Below are 20,507 nucleotides of genomic sequence, written 5' to 3' on the forward strand. Positions count from 1 at the left end.
AGTGCAGGAGGCAGCTAACCAATGATTCTCTCTCATCATTGATTTTTCTATCTCTCTTCCTCTCCCTTCTCTGAAATCAATAAAAATATATTAAAATATTGTAATAAAGTTCTAGCCATTCTTTTATCTTAATGGTTTAAAAGCAAAATGTCTTGTAAATGAAATGCCCTGTGTTTTTCATCCATGAGTTCATTCAAATTAGCCCAAATTAAAGCTGTCCCTCAAATTAGCTCAGATTGCTGCTAAATGATTTGTTGAATTATAACATTTCATTGACTTTCAGGACTATTTCTAAAGTATGTGTAATCTGCTGCTCTCTGATTTAAAATGAGTAAATGTTTAACTCAACTTTGGGATGTCCATGTCAAAGACATTTAAAAAGTAATTATCAATTTATAGTTTTGTTGAATTTTTATTTGTTGTTTGGAGGTTTTTGTTGAATACATAATATACTTATCATAATTTCAAATTAAAAGGGTATAGAGGAGTGTGCAAAGGTAGTCTTTGCACATGCAAAAATACACACACTTGTAAAAATAATTTTTTTACAAATTGTAGCATACTATGTAAATCATTCAGTACCTTACATTTTTCCCTGACTGTATTTTTAATTAATTTTTTATGAATACCTCAAAAGCTTTTTCATTCTTAATCACCACATAGACTCCATTGAAAGGACGCACTATAGCCTTGTTAGCCAGCTTCCTAGGACATGTAGGTTGTTACTAGCCTTTTGTTACTACAAACAACGCTACATTGAACATATAGTTTAAGTCTCAGTGAGACATTTATGACTATTTTCTCTTCGAGTATTCAGTAATGTTCAGTTGGTATAACATTACAAACTTTTGTGACTGATTTGGCAATGTATATTTTAATTTTACTTGTGAAAGAGGACATTTGAATGGTTATCAAAATACTACCTTGATTAGTGTTAGATTAATACAAGGTTCAAATAATGTCTGCAGATGTTTTTGGTAAGGAATAAGGATAAAAATGTTAATTCTCCTATTTATATTTCTGTTTTTAGAGTTAAGTATATTTCTTTAAAATTAAAAGTTGTTATATAAGATTATTCTCTGACCTTTATGTGGTATATTAGTCTTCTTACAGCTTTAGTGAAATAGATAAATCAAATTGCACATAAAATGTTTCATTTGCTAGTGTTGTTCTGTTTTTTAGATGGCACTTGGTCTTAATTCTTATCAGTAGTATAGTATTTAAGTCAAAGTCAGTCTTTTCTGTACTCAAAGAATTTAGTACAATAATGTACTCTAGAGTCTTTTATACTAGGAACTACCATGTTACATGCCTATCAAATTACAACGAATTTCTGGTACTTCCATTAATAAACTTCCTTGAACAGGTTTATGACTTTTGTCTTATACTGATGACCTGGACTACATACTTAGAATCTGGTCTTATTTGAAACCATACAGGCTTATACATGGGGGGGAGAGGGGGAGATACTTGTTTAAGCCATAAATTTTGGACATTAACATAGATTTCTGTAGTTCACATTTCACAGAATCACATAGCTTAAGGATATCTCATTTTGTCCTTCTCACAAGCGTCATCTCTATTGCTGAATAAGACCTAAAACATTCCATGTTAAATAAACTTGAAATTATAGAAGTCATTTTCCTTCCTAACAAGGAAAATTATTTTGTTGATCAGCAATACTATGTTGGTAATTTTCAAAATGTAAGAACCTGAGAGATTTTCAGAAAAGGAATTAATGTTTATTTTGTTTTCCCTAGGGTTGGAACGAGTGACTATGCTGTTTTTGGGATTGCACAATATTCGTCAGACCTCAATGTTCCCCCGTGATCCCAAACGACTCACTCCTTAAAGAAAGCCATGCTTTACACTTTTTCAGTAACCTGCTATTGATCGGGCAGCACCTTGGGTACTTAAGATATGCAGTAGAATAAACGTCTTCTCTAAAGTGCCACAATTGCTTTTGGACTAATTCAGTATAAGTTACTTTAAAAGAGAAGGTTTTTATAACTTTGAACATGCTTCAGTAGGAAATGGTTGAACATTTTAATGAAAAATTTATGTGATTATGTTAAAAATTCATACTGCATTATTACAATAAATGTTAACAATTTTAACAGTTAAGATTGTAAATTTCTATATTACAGTTGCTGCAATATTAATGTCTTAAATTTCCCATATTTTAGTTTATTTTTTTAAATTCTGATAAGTATCTGAGATTTTAATACATGCATAATTGGCATATTATGGAAAATTAGGCAGAAAGTATCAATTCTTAAAAGTTGTGTCCAGAAATCATGTAAAGGCAGGTAAGAATACTGGTTAGAAAATATTCAACATAATATTGTATTAAATTGTTCAATTCTAAACCTGAGTTTCAATAAAATTTTAAAGCTAATTTATAGTTTTCTTTGTGTAACTTCACAGCAGTCAAATTTTATAATTAGCGCTTGGCATTTTAATTTGGGAATAGAAAAAATGTATAACTGGTTTATGTAAATGACCTAAAACAAATGAAAACTTACATGTTCACAACATCCTATATACCAGTAATAAAACCCTAATATGCAAATCCACTTAACAATGGAATGACCAGTCACTGTGATGTGCACTGACCACCAGAGGGCAGACGCTCAACACAGGAGCTGCCCCTAGTGGTCAATGCACTGCCACAGGGGGAGCGCCACTCAGCCAGAAGTCGGGCTCACGGCTAGCAAGCACAGCAGCAGTGGTGGGAGCCTCTCCTGCCTCCGCAGCAGTGCTAAGGAGCAGCAAGCTGAGCAGTAAGGAGCAGCGAGCAGGCGGACGGTAAGGAGCGAGGGGTCCTGGACTGCGAGAGGCGCAGGCCAGGCTGAGGGGACACACACACACACAGTGAACGTATTTCACCAGGCTTCTAGTGTATTCATAACAAGATACAAGTTCAGGTAGGTGTAAGGATAGAGCTCTTAAAGCTGAAAGATTGGGTTGCTTTATAGTTTATTTCACATAAATTAAAAATTACTGCAGAATTTTTTGTTTTTAACCAGTACTGGTATTTCGTGAATGTCACTAAAATGTACTCCCATTTTCCCTACCAAAAAGAAATTTCTGTGTAAGAATTACAATTAGAAACAGTTTCTAGATAATTAAATATGTTGATACTCATGTTTATAGTGAATCACATAGAATAGGCAGGAACAAAACAATGTCACTCAAATATTTTTCTACAGGAAAAGAAAATAACACAGAAAGGTAGGACTCTATCCCTGGATCATAAATACCTGCTTATTATTTTTGAAAGGTAATTTTTTTCATCATCTAGATCAGGGGTCCTCAAACTACGGCCTGCGGGCCACATGCGGCCCGCTGAAAACATTTATCCAGCCCACCGGGTGTTTTTGCCATGGCTGCCTGTTGCTTAGCAGCCGATTCATCCCGGGCCCCGCAGTGCGCATGTGTGGAATGTGCGCCGCACTCTCCGACTCCCCTCCTTCTCTCTGTCTCTCGACTCCTCCTCTCAGTCTCGGGTGTGATAGGACGAGTCACGAGCTTGCCTGTGCAGAGCCTGCTGCTGCCTGAGGACCGAGGTAAGAACAAGTTAGGATTTATTTTTTTTTGAAGTTTGGAGGTCTATTTTTTTTTTTATTTTGCAGTTAGTAGGGCCCTTTTTTTTGAAGTTAGGAGAGCCCTTTTTTTGAAGTCTTGTTTTTTTTATTTCAAAATAAGATATGTGCAGTGTGCATAGGAATTTGTTCATGGTTTTTTTTTTAACTATAGTCCGGCCCTCCAACGGTCTGAGGGACAGTGAACTGGCCCCCTGTTTAAAAAGTTTGAGGACGCCTGATCTGGATTATGAGCTCTTTGAAAATAGAGACACAATTTTTATGTCTTTTACATTTTACCAGAGCATTAGGGTATAGTAGGTACCCCAATAGTGTTTAATAAATTTAAGCCACACAAGAATAAAATGCACTACCGTACATCTTTTTTTGTGTGATCTCCAGGCCCTAAAATCTATAATAAAAGCATAATATGCTAATTAGACCAGACAGCCAAACGACCTTCCGGAGAAGGTGGGGCTGCGAGGGCTGAGCCCCTTGCACGAATTTCGTGCATTAGGCCTCTAGTAGTATAATAAAATCACCTAGCCCTAGCTGGTTTGGCTCAGTGGATAGAGCATCAGCCTGTAGACTGAAGGGTCCCAGGTTTGATTCTAGTCAAGGGCACATGCCTGGGTTGCAGGCTCGATCCCCAGAAGGGGATGTGCAGGAGGTAACCAACCAATGTGTTTCTCTCACATCGATATTTCTCTCTGTCTTCCACTATCTCTAAAAATCAATGGAACAATATCCTCAAGTGAGGATTAAAAAACACACACAAGAATGAATGAACATGGTCTATCTATTCATTTTTTGGTATTTTTTCCTTTAATTATAAAACATACTGATATTCTTTAATATCTTTCAAAAGATATTAAAACCCTAATATGCAAATCCACCTAACGGCTGAATGACCAGTCACTATGATGCGCACTGACCACCAGAGGGCAGATGCTTTTTAATTTTTAGTTTATACTACAATACCTTACAATTTCTTTCATTGTGAATGGGAATTTTTCTATTTTTAAATTGTATGTTAGTAAGGCATGAAAACATCAGTTATAAGGTTTTGTTTCTATTTATTTAAATCTTTATTGTTGAAAGTATTACATATGTCCCCTTTCTTCCCCCATTGACCCTCTCCACCAGCCCCCTTCCCCTGCCCAGGCCTTCACCACTCTATTGTCTGTGTCCATGGGTTATGTATATACTAGAGGCCGGTGCACAAAAATTTGTGCACTCGGGGGAAGGGGAGGGTCCCTCAGCCCGGCCTGTGCCCTCTTGCAGGACCCCTCGGGAGATAACGACCTGCTGGCTTAGGCCTGCTCCCGGGTGGCAGAGGGCAGGCCCAATCCCTAGGTGCAGCCCCTGGTCGGGCTCAGAGCAGGGCCAATTGAGGAGTTGGGGCACCTTCCCCTGTCATGCACAGAGCAGGGCAGATTGGGAGGTTGCGATGCCACCCTCAGTCACGCTCAGGGTAGGGCCGATTGGGGGATTGGGGCCCCGCCCCCTGTCACACTCAAGGCAGGGTCGATGGGGAGGTTGCAGTGCCACCCCCTGTCACGCACAGAGCAGGGCCCATCAGGGGAGTTGGGGCACCGCCCCCTGTCACACTCAGAGCAGGGCAGATCAGGGGGTTGGGGCGCCGCCCTCTATCACCCACAGAGCAGGGCCAATCAGGGGGTTGGGGCGCCGCCACTGTCACACTCAGGGCAGGGCAGATGGGGAGGTTATGACTCTACCCCATCACACACAGAGCAGGGCCCGTGGGGGGGGGGGGGCCGCCCCCTGTCACACACAGAGCTGCAGGGCGATCAGGGGGTTTGGGCGCTGCCCCCATCACGCTGATCCCGGTGCCGGGAGGCCTCGCGGCTCCGCTGATCCCGGTGCTGGGAGGCATATTACCCTTTTACTATATAGAGTAGAGGCCTGGTGCATGGGTGGGGCTGGCTGGTTTGCCCTGAAAGGTGTCCTGGATCATGGTGGGGGTCCCCACTGGGGTGCCTGGCCAGCCTGGATGAGGGGATGATGGCTCTTTGCAGCTGGTCACACACCCTTCAGGGTGGGGGTCCCCACTGGGGTGCCTGGCCAGTCTGGGTGAGGGGATGATGGCTGTTTGCATCTGGTCACACACCCTTCAGGGTGGGGGTCCCCACTGGGGTGCCTGGCCAGTCTGGCTAAGGGGCTGAGGGCTGTTTTCAGGCTGGGACTGAAGCTCCCAACCGCTCCTTTTTTTCTTTTTTATTCTGGGCCAGCTTTAGCTCTGAGGCCTCGGCTGCTGAAAACAGGTTTCTGGCCTTTGTTTATCTTCTGTATTTGATACAATGTTGTGGTCCGGCTGGCTGAAGCCCCGCTGAGTAAAGCAGGTTTCTGGGTTTTTTTTAGCTTCTATATTCGCAACATAGTTGCTTAGAGTTGCAGCTGAGAGGCCAGCAAGTCCGGCGGGGAACGTTGGAGTCCTCCGTCAATGAAGCAAGCAAGCCTCCCTGTTCGCATCAGCTGCCTGGCTGCCGGCCGCCATCTTGGCTGCCAGTTAATTTGCATATCTCGGCTCTACTCTGTGAGTGACGGGGGATTAGCCAATGGGAAGGGTAGCGGTCGTACGCCAATTACCATGTTTCTCTTTTATTAGTGTAGATACATTCAAGGTCTTTGGTTGATTACCTCCCACCCACCCAGCCTCCTCCACTTTTCCTCTGAGATTCCACACTCTATTCCATGCTTCCATGTCTCTGGATCCTCTCCATTCATCTGTTTATTTTGTTACTTAGATTCCTCACATGAGTGAGATCACATGATACTTGTGTTTCTCTGACTGGCTTATTTCACTTAGTATGATATGCACCAGGTCCCTCCATGCTGTCTCAAAGGGTAAGAGAATCTTCTTTTTTAGTGCTGCATAGTATTCCATAGTTAAATGTACCACAGCTTTTTTATCCACTCATCTACTGATGGTCACATGGGCTATTTCCAGATCTTAGCAATTGTAAATTATGCTGCTATGAACATAGAGGTGCATACATTCTTTCTGATTGGTGTTCTGGGTTTCTTAGGATATATTCCTAGAAATGGAATCACTAGGTCAAATGGCAGTTCCATATTTAATTTTTTGAGGAAACTCCATACTGTTTTTCATAATGGCTACACCAGTCTTCATTCCCACCAGCAGTACACTAGGGTTACCTTTTCTCCACATCCTTGTCCGCACTTGTTTGATTTGTTGATGGTAGCCATTCTGACAGGTGTGAGGTGATACCTCTGTCATTTTAATTTGCATCTCTCTGATGATAAGTAACTGAGCATTTTTTCATATGGCTCTTGGCCATCTGTATGTCCATTTTGGAGAAATGTCTATTTAGATCCTTTGTTCATTTTTTGATTAGTTGTCTTCCTTTTGTTAAGTTGTATGAGTTTCTTAAATATTTTGGATATTAACCCTCTATCAGATTTATCATTGCCAAATATGTCTTCCCATATAGTGGACTCCCTTTTTGTTTTGTTGATGGTTTCTTTTGCTGTGCATAAGCTTTTTATTTTGATGTAGGCCCCATTTGTTTATTTTCTCCTTTGTTTCCTTTGCCCTAGGACAGTGGTCAGCAAACTGCGGCTCACAAGCCACATCCGGCTCTTTGGCCCCTTGAGTGTGGCTTTTCCACAAAATACCACGTGCAGGCGCCCATGTACAGTGTGACTGAAACTTCGTCGCCCATGCTCAGAAGTCGGTATTTTGTGGAAGAGCCACACTCAAGGAGCCAAAGAGCCGCATGTCGCTCGTGAGCCACAGTTTGCCGACCACTGCCCTAGGAGATGTATCCATAAACACATTGCTACAAGAAATGTCTGAGATTTTGCTGCCTATGGTTTCTTCTAGGCTTTTTATGGTTTTCCAACTTATATTTAAGTCTTTTATCCACTTTGAGTTTATTCTTGTGTATGGTGTAAGTTGGTGGTCTAGTTTTACCTTTTTGCATTTATCTGTCCAATTTTCCCAACCTCATTTATTGAAGAGACTGTCAAGATTTGAATCCTGCCCTTACCGGTTTGGCCCAGTGGATAGAGCGTTGGCCTGCGGACTGAAGGGTCCCAGGTTCGGTTCCAGTCAGGGGCATATACCTTGGTTGCAGGCACATCCCCAGTAGGGACTGTGCAGGAGGCAGCTGAATCAATGTTTCTCTCTCATCAATGTTTCTGACTCTCTATCCTTCTCCTTCTCCCTTCCTCTCTGTAAAAAATCAATAAAAAATATATTTTTTAAAAAAAGATTTGAATCCTGTTTGTTCTAGTTTTATCAGTTGCTGAAATCAGACATAGTTTCGGAACCATTTTTCCACATAATTCTATAAATTTTTGATTCATGTATTTTTAAACTTTGTTAAGTCTCCCTGATGACTTGGCCCTTGCATCTGATGAAACCCCCCTTTGTAACTCTGGTAATGCTCTCTTGAAATCTGTTTTATCTGATCATAATATAGATATTCCCATCTTGTTGTGCATGTTATATCTTATAACCTCATTCACCTTTAGCCCATCTGTGTCTTTATTTTGAGTTTCTTATTTTGAGACAGCATATAATTGGGTCTTGTTTATCCACTCTGACCATCTCTACATTTTAATTGGAGAGTTTATCCCAAAAGATTTAATGTAGTTATTTATATGGTTAGATTTGTGTCACTTTATTAATTTCCTACTTGCCTCCTCTGGGGGTTTTTTCTTCATTTTTGCTGGCCTGTCTCTTTTTTTTAAAATGACTAAGTATTTTTTAGAATTTCAGTTTTCCAATTGGCATTTGAACTAAACTTCTTTGATTTTTTTTTAATGCTTGCTCTCAAGATTATAGTTAATATGCACTTAACTTTTACAGTCCACTTATAGGTATTAATTTTGTATTTAAGAATTTTATATGTTTATAACCATACTTTTCCTTTTTCTTTTTTTCTCTTCCATTGGAGATCTCATTTCCAGCCTGGTTGGTTGGTTTTATATTAGAGAGAAACATCAATTTGTTGTCCTACTTATTTATGCATTTATATGTGCCCTGACCAGGGATTGAACCCACAACTTTAGCGTATTGGGACAATGCTCTAACCAACTGAGCTACCCAGCCAGGGCCTACCAGCCTGGTTTTTCAAATAGTTTGTTTGAGACAGAGAAAACTTTATACTTAATGGGATAATGTTCATAGTATTCTCTAATGTTTTTAAAATAATCTTAGCTTTTTGTGCCTATTCTTTAATTTCAAAATTATTAATGTTTTATTAGACGTTTATCTGTATTTTAAATGTCTTAAGCTAACATTTTTAGCTTTTGATCCTTTCTGTTCTTTGTTCTTTAGTTCATAAATTTATGCTCTTCCTGGTTTCTTTCAGGTTTTTCTCCTAGTTTGCTAAGTTTCAGCTGCCTCCTGCACACCCCCTACTCAGGATGTGCCTGCAACCAAGGTTCATGCCCTTGACCGGAATCGAACCTGGGACCCTTCAGTACACAGGCTGATGCTCTATCCACTGAGCCAAACCGGGTAGGGCTTCATAAGCTTTTTAGCAAGTATATGTCGAACACTTCTGTTTCATGGTCAAGACAGGATCAGAGGCCATGGATACTGACAACAGATTGGTCTGTTTTATTCTGTCTTTTTTTCATGACTATATCTACTGACGTGTCTTGATTTATAAGCAAAACCTAGAAAACCTACAAAAATGTGTTTTGTGATTTATCTAGGAATAATACAGAAAATATTGCTGTTATTTTTGGTAAAGAAAGTCAATTTTGTACAGTTTATTTTGATATAAATAAAATGTGAATTTGTTTTAAAAAATAGTTAAAGGTGAAAAATATTGTTCTGTGACCTTTAAAATTTGTCAAACATTAAAAATTCTCTATTGGTTATAAGTTTATAAGGAAATAAGAAATAAAACATAATTATTTAGTACATTATAATTTAAAACAGAAGCACTGCCGAAACCGGTTTGGCTCAGTGGATAGAGCGTCAGCCTGCAGACTGAAAGGTCCCAGGTTCGATTCCAGTCAAGGGCATGTACCTGGGTTGCGGGCACATCCCCAGTAGGAGATGTGCAGGAGGCAGCTGATCGATGTTTCCCTCTCATCGATGTTTCTAACTCTCTATCTCTCTCCCTTCCTCTCTGTAAAAAATCAATAAAATATATTAAAAAAATAAAAATAAAACAGAAGCACTGTGAATTAAAGTGTTTTATTGCTTTGTAAAAAAAAAAAAAAGTCTTGCCAAGAGAAATGTAAACAGTGCTTTGCTTCCCTTCTTGTCTCATAACTTTCAGTATGGAGTGACCATCTCTCCTATTCTTTGGTGAATTGTCATACTCTTCCCAAGTTCATTCATAACAGCTTCTAACACTTTATCCTTCTTACCTGAAATACCATGAAATTTCTCCAAGCATTCCTTTAATGTTAAGTTTTTTGCTCTTGTCACTTCCTCTGAAATATCTTTATCCTTTCCATCAAAACCACTTACTTATGTCAATAAGCTCATCTTTACTAAGTTCCTCTGGCTGCACATCTGGAGTTTCTCAAACATTGGCAATATGCACACTCCCACAGCCAGCTCTTCTATAACTCTATTTACATTTCATTCAAACGTCATTTATGGAGTTACCACTTTTGTTTCTTTAATGCACTTCAATGTGTAGGCCAATTCTTTCAATTATCTGTTTTTGTAACAGATGGGTTCATCACATGGGTTCCTCAGTGGAAGACAAGGGGGCAACACAACTACACACTTTGCTGTCTATGAACTAAATAATATGTGCAGTGACCAATCACTGACAGACTTGGGAAGAAGTGACATGATTGGTCACTGATCATTACGAACAACTGTTAGTTACTGAGTCATCTGTGGACTGAAGAGCTAGCAGTGAAGTTTGTACAATTATTCCGTTACCATACCAATTTGTTAGGGGAATGGTGTAATTTAACAAAACTGTGATAACTGAAAGTTACACTTATCAGAACCATGCAAAACCAGGACTACACATATGTATATTCATTGTCATCGAAAGCTCTTCATGTGAACTGGACATTCTCTTTTCCCCCTTCCCCTCCCCACTCACTGCCCTTTTCCACTTTGCTGTGTGCCCTGGGAGCCTAACCTCATGGACTGCATCATCCAGGACCCTTCCCAATGGCTTCTAATTGGGTTTGTCATTGGAAGGCACCACGAGGAGATCAGATGAAGGGAGAAGAGAAAGGTCAAGATAGTTATTTTCCTTCTCTGCTGGGCCACGTTTGGGGCCTGGCTTCTTTCTCAAGGTCACAGCTTTTTCCCAGGTCCCAGGTACTACTCCCTCTTTGTCCCTTCAGGCCTAGAGGTGGTAGTAGCTTCACATAGTTGCCAGCTCCAGGGTGCGTCACCACTCCAAGCTTCCCAAACCTTTGTTTATGTCTTCTCCACGAAACTCGCTGCAAGCATACTTCTCCTGAGTGTGCCATGCTTCCCACCAGGATCCTCACCTAGCTACCAGGCCACACTGTTCATGGTAAATCATGTGTACATATCCAAACATGTGCATGTCCTCAGAGTTCTGGAAGGAGATAGGTAGTAACATTACTTTTAACACTGCATTTTTCCTATCTGCTTTTAAAAATAAGAAAACATATATAAGGAAAAGAAAAGAAGTAAATTCATATATTGAAGGATTATTTTAGCTTCAAAGTAGTTATTTTTCTAATTTAGCCAAATCTTTATAGTTCTCAAATTAATTACTTTTTAACATTCAGCCAGCCATATCTCTGATTGAGGGTCTTTAAAACTGTTCTAATAAAGAAGAGTTGATCATGCTGCAATTCCTATTAAGGAACTGCTAAAGAGAGACAAGTTTCAGGAATTAAATGAGATTAGTTGTCTGCTGTCTTAGAGTGACTCAGAACATGCTGTATGCCCTAACAGACACCTGCATCTGGGCTGTTGCTGAGTCCAATTTAAGATAGCTAACATTTCCAGTTGAAGAAAAACTGTTGACATATAAAGATAGCTTCATTACTGCTCAGACTGGTTATCAATCATAGCTCCACATATTCAACTTAATATTTCCTTCAGAACTAGACCTGATTGAAAATTCCACTTGTGAGAAGCATTAAAATGCTAACTGCTAAATGCTAATAAGAATATTTAACAAGGCCAGAAGATATAGTAGGCGCTAAATATATATACAAATTGGACTTTGAAAATGCTTTTATGGCCCTAGCTGGTTTGGCTCAATGGATAAAGCGTCAGCCTGTGGACTGAAGGGTCCCAGGTTCGATTCTGGCCAAGGGCACATGCCTGGGTTGTGGGCTCGATCCCCAGTAGGGGGCGGGCAGGAGACAGCCAATCAATGATTCTCTTTCATCATTGATGTTTCTATCTCTCTCTTCCTCTCCCTTCCTCTCTAAAAATCAAAATATATATTTTAAAAAGAAAAAAAGAAAATGCGTTTGTGACTTTATCATTTGAAATGCTTAAGGTGTGGTTTTTTTTAATGTTAGTCTATGTCTTTTATCAACCCATATACAATTAATTGTCTTCTATTCTGTTGAAGCAACAGGTCAGATATTTGTCACAATAATACTCGTCAAAGTAGCTGGCCATGAAATCTCCAGCACCACATTCTTCTAGAGGGCACTCCAGACGAAGTCGAGCGACTTTGCCATTCTCATGCACTACGCTATTTCAGGACCACAGCTAACCTTTTCTCCAGGGCTTATTCTTCTTGGCGGCGGTGCAAGACTTCTCTTCCTTTTCTTAGCACCACCACGAAGTCTCAACACAAGGTGAAGAGTGCACTCCTTTTGAATGTTCTAGTCAGACAAAGTACATCCATCTCCCAGTTGCTTGCCAGCAAAGAGGAGTCTTTGCTGATCAGGAGGAATTCTTTCCTTATCCTGGATATTGGCCTTAACATTTTCTGTTGTATCCGAGGGTTCAGCCTTAAGAGTGCTGATCTTCCCTGTAAGGATTTTCACAAAAATCTGCCTCTTGGCAGTGGTTACACCATAGATGGTGGATGGGAAAAGCTGAGATGAAGGTTTGGTTGGTTGGTTTGGGGTTTTTTTGTTTTTGTTTTAATATTTTTAAATATATTTTTATTGATATCAGAGAGGAAGGGGGAGAGAGAGATAGAAACATAAATGATGAGAGAGAATCATTAATCAGCTGCCTCCTGCATGCCACCCCACCGCCCCCATGGGATGGAGCCCACAACCTGGGCATGTGCCCTTGACCAGAATCGAACCCAGGGGGCCGTTCAGTCCACAGGCCAATGCTCTATCCACTGAGCCAAACCAGCTAGAGCTAGTTTGTTTTAAGATGGTAAGAAAGTAAAACATTTCTTGAATGTTTTTTAAGAAACCTATCATAGAAGAGCACCCTAAAAGATCAGTTCACTGGAATTCCTTACCTTTGCTCTTCCAGTTGCAAAATGCACTATGGGTTAGAGAGATTTCCTCCATAACATTTTTACAAATGCCCCACTTTTTATAAGACATTCAAAAAGCATCCTATCTAATAAAAGAGAAACATGGTAATTAGCATACGACCGCTACCCTTCCCATGGGCTAATCAGGGCAATATGCAAATTAACTGCCAGCCAAGATGGCGGCCGGCAGCCAGGCAGCTTGAAACTAACATGAGGCTTGCTTGCTTCAGTGACGGAGGACTCCAACGTTCCCCGCCTGCCGCTGCAGGCCTCTGAGCTGCAACTCTAAGCAACTATCTAACAAATATTGAAGCTAAACAAAACCCCAGAAACCTGCTTTAGTCCGCCGGGCTTCGGCCAGCAGGATCGCAACATTGTAAGCAAAGGCCAGAAACCTACTTTCAGCAGCAGAGGCCTAAGAGCTGGAGCCAAGCCTCAAAGCTAAAGCTGGCCCAGAATAAAAAAAGAAAAAAAGGAGAGGTTGGGAGCTTCAGTCACCCGCAGCCTGAAAACAGCCCTCAGCCCCTCATCCAGGCTGGCCAGGCACCCCAGTGGGGACCCCCACCCTGAAGGGTGTGTGACCAGCTGCAAACAGCCATCATCCCCTCACCCAGGCTGGCCAGGCACCCCAGTGGGGACCCCCACCCTGATCCAGGACACTTCAGGGCAAACCAGCTGGCACCCACCAGTGTACCAGGCCTCTACCCTATATAGTAAAAGGGTAATATGCCTCCCGGCACCAGGATCAGCATGACAGGGGGCAGCGCCCAAACCCCCTGATCGCCCTGTGGCTCTGTGTGTGACAGGGGGCGGGGCCACAACCTCCCTATCCACCCTGCTCTGTTCGTGACAGGGGAAGGCGCCCCAACCCCCTGATCAGCCCTGCTCTGTGCCTGATAGAGGGGAGCTCCCCAACCCCCTGATCGCCCTGCGGCTCTGTGTGTGACAGGGTGCGGTGCCCCAACCCCCCTCGCCCCCCACGGGCCCTGCTCTGTGTGTGACGGGGTAGAGCCATAACCTCCCCATCGGCCCTGCCCTGAGTGTGAGAGTGGTGGCGCTTCAACCCCCTGATCCGCCCTGCTCTGTGCATGACAGGGGGCAGCGCCCCAACCCCCTGATTGGCCCTGCTCTGTGCATGACAGGGGGCAGTGCCCCAACCCCCTGATTGGCCCTGCTCTGTGCGTGACAGGGGGTGGCGCCGCAACCTCCCCATCGACCCTGCCTTGAGTGTGACAGGGGACGGTGCCCCAACCCCCCAATCGGCCCTACCCTGAGCATGACTGAGGGTGTCATCACAACCTCCCAATCGCCCTGCTCTGTGCATGACAGGGGGCAGCGCCCCAACTCCCCAATTGGCCCTGCTCTGAGCCCGACCAGGGGCTGCACCTAGGGATTGGGCCTGTCCTCTGCCACCAGAGAGCAGGCCTAAGCCAGCAGGTCATTATCTCCCGAGGGGTCCCAGACTGCGAGAGGGCACAGGCCGGGCTGAGGGACCCCCCTCCCCCCGAGTGCACAAATTTTTGTGCACCGGGCCTCTAGTAATAATAATAAAATCCTACTTTATTTTTACTTTCCAAGTCTAGAATACATAAAACTAAAACTATTCAACAGAATACTTAACAGAATACTGTGCTAACCTGTCTACATGGAGTGCTGTCAGGTTTGAGTGGTTCCTGGGGCAGGAGAGGCTCTTAATCAGGTCCAGGCTATGGTTCAAGCAGCGGAACCCACCGTTCTAACGGTATCAGTGATAGGAAAAGGCAACATGTGGAGTTTATAGGAGCCCCAACATAGACCCCTAAGCTCTGGAGCAAAGCTATGCCATCTGCATCAGAAAAGTGTACACCAGTCAATAAATAGCCCCTGGCTTGCTTCACGGTTCTGGTGGAGATAAAGCACCTCCCGGTAGGACATTAGTGACCACACAGCCAGACCTTCCCATTGTGTGCTGAGTTCTGTCAGATCCATCAGATTTTAAGGGCCAAAAGCGATCCATCAAAAGACAGCGGTTAGTACATGTGCGGCTGGACATGAGTAGAAAAAAGGCTGGATAACCAGGACTCCCAAAGCCCCTTGTCATTACCCTGTTGCCTCGGTGCTTCTCAGCTTAACTTATGGCCGGGTGTGGGGGTGGAAGGGACAAAGGAGACTCCCTTAGGACCAGCTGTAAAGTTGTGCTGCAGACCCTCTCAAAGAGCCCTGCCAGCCCTCGCCGGTTGCAGGCTTCTCCCCATCCGGGGCTCTGGTTAGGGCGTGTGCAGGAGGCAACCAATTGTGTTACTCTTACAGCAATACTTCTCTCTATCGTTCCCTCTCTCTTCCACTCTCTCTAAAAGTCAATGGAAAAAATACCCTTGGGTGAGGATTTAAAAAAAAAATCCTGTTGAAACACAATTTTTCTCCCAAAAATCACCCTCATTTTCATCAAAGAGCCAAATTAAGACCAATTTATTTACTGTATTCAGTCATTACAATTTGGCCTGATGGTTTGCATAAACACAAAAAGAATAATAATTGATCACTTAGGCTATTTTTTAAAAAATATGCTTTGCTGGAATCTCATGAGAAAGTTTACTCCCAGGGCAAACAAGCCACACCACACAGTTGCCATTCAGGCTTTGCCTGCAATACCTACAGAATTGGGGTGCATTCCTCAAGATGCACTCCCCACAAGTGTCTTGAGGTTCCTTTCATGCCTCTCTCAGGAAAGTAACCTTCCTTCCTTACCTGGAAAAACCACCATGAACCATGTGACCAAGTAAGGTGCCAGGCTCTTTATCCAAGGGGATTATCGGCTTCAAAGTCAATCTTCATTCCTGAGAGCTTTCTGGTGACATCCAGAGTCCTGGCAGGTCTCTCTCAGACATGACATTCCAGCAAAGCTTTGGTTAGTAAAACCACAACTGGAAACTGACTTACGTCCTGTAATGAAGAAATGAGATTCTTATTGGATTCATGCAAACAAACACATTGCCATGAGAATAATAATACTACTCATTAAAAGTTTCTAAATTTTGGAGGTGTCAGGTATGGAGAAATATTGCTTATCAAAGTATAATTTACCAAATTGCTTTAAGAAAAGAAACAAGTTCCTTTATGTCTGAAAAACAAGAAGGTTAAAAATCAATATTTTCAGTAACAGTTACAAAAACCATACAATTATTTTTAGCTCACTCAGTCCTATAATCAAATTCTGTTTCTCCTGATTTTTCTTGCCAGTATTTCTATAAATCCAGAGAACCTTTGCTTTCTACTGCAGCAGTTCCTGTGCCTCCAACCGCTTCAGTATAAAAGCACCATTTTTTTTCTTTACAAGAAGAGTGCCCACCCCTCACCCCGCTGTTGCCGCTTCTGCAGCCTATTCAAGGGTACTTCTGCAGCTCCAGCCCTCTAAGATAAATACTTGGGGAGTTTAAACGATTATTTCCCATGTTTTTCTTTCTCAGTAGAAACCAGAGAGCAAACTAAGTCCCCCCAAAATAAGAAAGCAAGCAAAGAACATCAGTAACCAAGTTACATTATATACAGACAGACAAGAACTTTCATTAGAAACCAAACAACAGAGACACAAAACAACAATCAATAGACACTCATATATGACATTGACAGGCGTGTTACAACCCTCAGACAAGAACTTCACACTGTGCGTTCCCAAACACTAATCTCCTCTTGTTCCCAGTTTAGAGGATATTTAGGAGTGAAGCCAAAGTATAAATGGACCAATCAACTCCGGTGGGGTTGCCAGTGCATGTCCCATGCTTTTTGAGTTATTCGACACCCACAAACAGAAACAGAAGGTTCCTTAATGCCACTCCCGGCTTACAGTGCTTGAGACTTACAGATAATAGGCACCCAAACAGAAAGCCGATTCAACAACCACAAAGGTGACTGGGAAAGTTTGTAAGCACCTAAGGAAAGTCATAGAGTTAAATAACTCGGCAGCTGCTAAAGAGTTTCCACAGGTGCCTGCAAGAAGTTTCCCAAGTCCAGGCAACCACCTGAGTCCTTTGGCAAACCCAGAAGGGTCTGACCTTAGGGCTCAGAGGAGGGTGTCCCAGCAGAGTCGCCAAAATATGTTACCGGGAAACCCCCAGTTGGGCTCGGGCTGCCTGTTGCTGTGTCCAATAACGAAGGCAGGGTTGAGTCATATTAGGTGTTTATTGAGAAGGGTAGTCAACCAGTAAGACGGGGCGTTTACAAGCCTTCAAATCCTGTCTTCCCAGCAAGGTGTAGGGAACAGGATTATAAAAGGGAAAGGGGCTAGGGTGCTACATGCAGCCCTGGGGGTCCGCAGATGTCAGCTATTGGAGTCATCAGGCGATGAGATGATGTTGATGAGATGCTGTTTTAATTCCTGGTGGGTTGGCCTGACCATGCTTATCAGTTCTGCTTGCTGGATTCACAGCTGGGTCACCTCCTCAATTGCTTTGCACAAGCCTTGGAAAGGAAACTTAAGAAAAACTTAACCCCCTATTCACATAAGTATATGTGTTCTAAGATTTAAAATAATACGATTCTTTTTCAGATTAATTCAGGTGCTCTATCTCTCAGATTATAGGTCCACCCAACCCCCTGCCCCCGCCCCCCAATCAGGAAGAGAAGTCCCTGTAACTTCAGGCTGTAAAAACCAGTGGGGGAGGTGGCTGAGTGACATGAGGCTGCTGGAGTCCCAGGAAGTTCCTCTTAAAGGGCGCATACACAGACTTATACAGACTCACTCACTCGGAGCTCCAGCTCTGGGGCAACAGCTTGAAAGGATACCGGGAGGAACTAAATTGTCTGGCATCAGCCAGAATGCAGAGCAAGAACTTGGAGGCAGCTTTCTCCCAGATGAAAGTACTGGGACCTCCCACACACACAGAGCTGATTAGCAGACACTATATCTGAATCTCCATCAACCTGGTCCACACTTGGCCCAGCCCTGGTGATTCCCTGAGATCCCACCCCACCCATTTTGCAGCCCCCTAAGCTGTTTGCAGTATCTTTTCCATGTGAATTGCCTGTTCTGGCTCAGGCTTCAGATTTTCCTAAAATCTCTCAAACAAGCTGCAGCTGGACTCAGTGTACCCCATACCTCTCTATAAGTGTCCACAGTCCTAGCACTAACAGCAGCTTGCCAAGGTTCACAGCTTGCCTGTCCTGGGCACCTCCTAGCCCAGGGGTCCTCAAACTTTTTAAACAGGGGGCCAGTTCACTGTCCCTCAGACTGTTGGAGGGCCGGACTATAGTTTAAAAAAAAACTATGAACAAATTCCTATGCACACTGCACATATCTTATTTTGAAGTAAAAAAAAACGGGAACAAATACAATATTTGTATTTGCATGTGGCCCACGGGCCATAGTTTGAGGACCCCTGTCCGAGCCCAACACAAGTAGCAGCCATCTGCAGATTGCTCTGTAGCTTGTGCTAGGTGACCCCAGGCAGGGCACAGGCAGTGGCTGACTTTGCACCTCCCAGGAGGCCCCAGAGCCAGTGTACCTAGTGGACAGCTTCAGATCATAGCAGATAACAACTCTACACATCCACAAGTAACACACTCAAGGGGCAGACTCAGCACCAAAGCCCCACTAAATCAAATTCTGCTCCATAGGGGTGTCTCCTGCACAGCAGCTCTTCTGCTGAGTTGCAGCAGGTCCTCACAGCCAATTGGCCTGAGGGGTTACTTCCTCCCAGTGACATCAACAGCAATCGAGGCTCAACTACAACAGGACAGTGCACACAGGGGAACACCTAGAGTGCCCACTTTGGTGACTAGGGAGACTGGGCCACTGGGTCCTACAGGACATCTGCTACATAAGGCCACTCTACCAATTCCAGGAGATATAGCAGCTCTACCTAATATATAGGAAAAAAACACAGGGAAGCAGCCACAATGAAGAGAAAAGAAACATGTCACAAATGAAAGAACAGAAGGAATTTCCAGAAAAAGAACTAAATGAAATGGAAGCAAGCAAACTACTAGATACAGAATTCAAAACAATGGCCACAAGGATGCTCGAGAAACTTAATGAGAGTTTCAAGGAACTTAGTGAGAATTTCAAATAAACTAGTGAGAACATCAAAACCATGAAAAAGGACCAGTTGGAAATGAAGGATACACTAGCTGAAATGAAGAATAATTTACAGGGAATCAACAGCAGGGTAGAGGATGCCAAGAATCAAGTCAAAGATTTGAAATACAAAGAAGGAAAAAACACCCAACCGGAAAAACAAAAAGAAAAAAGAATCCAAAAATATGAAGATAGTGTAAGGAGCCTTTGGGACAACTTCAAGCGCACCAACATCCGAATTATGGGGGTGACAGAAGAGAGAAAGCAAGATATTGAAAACCTATTTGAAGAAATAATGACAGAAAACTTCCCCTACCTGGTGAAAGAAATAGACTTACAAGTCCAGGATGCACAGAGAACCCCAAACAAAAGGAATCCAAAGAGGATCACACCAAGACACATCATAATTAAAATGCCAAGGGCAAAAGACAGAGAATCTCAAAAGCAGCAAGAGAAAAACAGTCAGTTACCTACAAGGGAGTACCCATACGACTGTCAGTTGATTTCTCAACAGAAACTATGCAGGCCAGAAGGGAGTGGCAAGAAATATTCAAAGTGATGAATACCAAGAACCTACAACCTAGATTACTTTACCCAGCAAAGCTATCATTCAGAATTGAAGGTCAGATAAAGAGCTTCACAGATAAGAAAAAGCTGAAGGAGTTCATCACCACCAAACCAGGATTATATGAAATGCTGAAAGGTATCCTTTAAGGAGAGGAAGAAGAAGAAAAAGGTAAAATACAAATTATGAACAACAAATACACATCTATCAACAAGTGAATCTAAAAATCAAGTGAATAAATAATCTGATGAACAGAATAAACTAGTGAATATAATAGAATCAGGGGCATAGAAAGGGAGTGGACTGACTATTCTCGGGGGGGGGGAAGGGGTGTGGGGGGTGCGGGAAGAGATTGGACAAAAATCGTACACCTATGGATGAGGACAGTGTGGGGAGGGTAAGGGCAGAGGGTGGGGTGGGAACCGGGTGGGGGAGCTATGGGGGGGGGGGAGAGGAACAACTGTAATAATCTGAACAATAAAGATTTAATTAAAAAATAAAATTAATAAAAATAGATAAAAACTCAGCATTGCCTGGCTAGCTTGGCTCAGTGGTTAAGTGTCAACCTATGAACCAGGAGGTCATGGTTTGATTCCCAGTCAGGGGACATGCCCGGGTTGCGGGCTGGATCCCCAGTCTAGGGCATGCAGGAGGCAGCTGATCAATGATTTCCTCTTATCATTGATGTTTCTACCTCTCTCTCCCTCTCTGAAATCAATAAAAGTATATTTTAAAAATAAATAAAAATAAAAACTCAGCATCCTCTATTTCATTTGTATTTCTAATTGAGCCATAATATAGCCATAACCCTATTTTAAGCAATAATATATTACTGAAAAGTTATAAGTCAACTACATTTTTACCAACTTAATAATTCTATATATATA

At 42.5% G+C, this 20,507-nt stretch overlaps 1 protein-coding gene and 1 pseudogene across 1 annotated transcript in view; one reads left to right on the top strand and one right to left on the bottom strand.

Moving 5' to 3' along the window:
* DARS1 (aspartyl-tRNA synthetase 1) overlaps positions 1 to 2,398 on the top strand; it is a 70,564-nt gene extending 68,166 nt beyond the window's left edge. The window contains exon 16 of the mRNA XM_059704570.1: positions 1,761 to 2,398. Within this exon, the coding sequence (XP_059560553.1) occupies positions 1,761 to 1,852 (92 nt within the window). The 3' untranslated portion in view covers positions 1,853 to 2,398. The remainder of the gene's footprint in view (positions 1 to 1,760) is intronic.
* A 9,704-nt stretch (positions 2,399 to 12,102) lies between these two features.
* LOC132238876 (ubiquitin-ribosomal protein eS31 fusion protein-like) lies at positions 12,103 to 14,770 on the bottom strand (annotated as a pseudogene).
* Between the last annotated feature and the right edge of the window lie 5,737 nt (positions 14,771 to 20,507).

Source organism: Myotis daubentonii, chromosome 7 (assembly GCF_963259705.1).
Source record: "Myotis daubentonii chromosome 7, mMyoDau2.1, whole genome shotgun sequence".
Lineage (NCBI taxonomy): Eukaryota > Metazoa > Chordata > Mammalia > Chiroptera > Vespertilionidae > Myotis > Myotis daubentonii.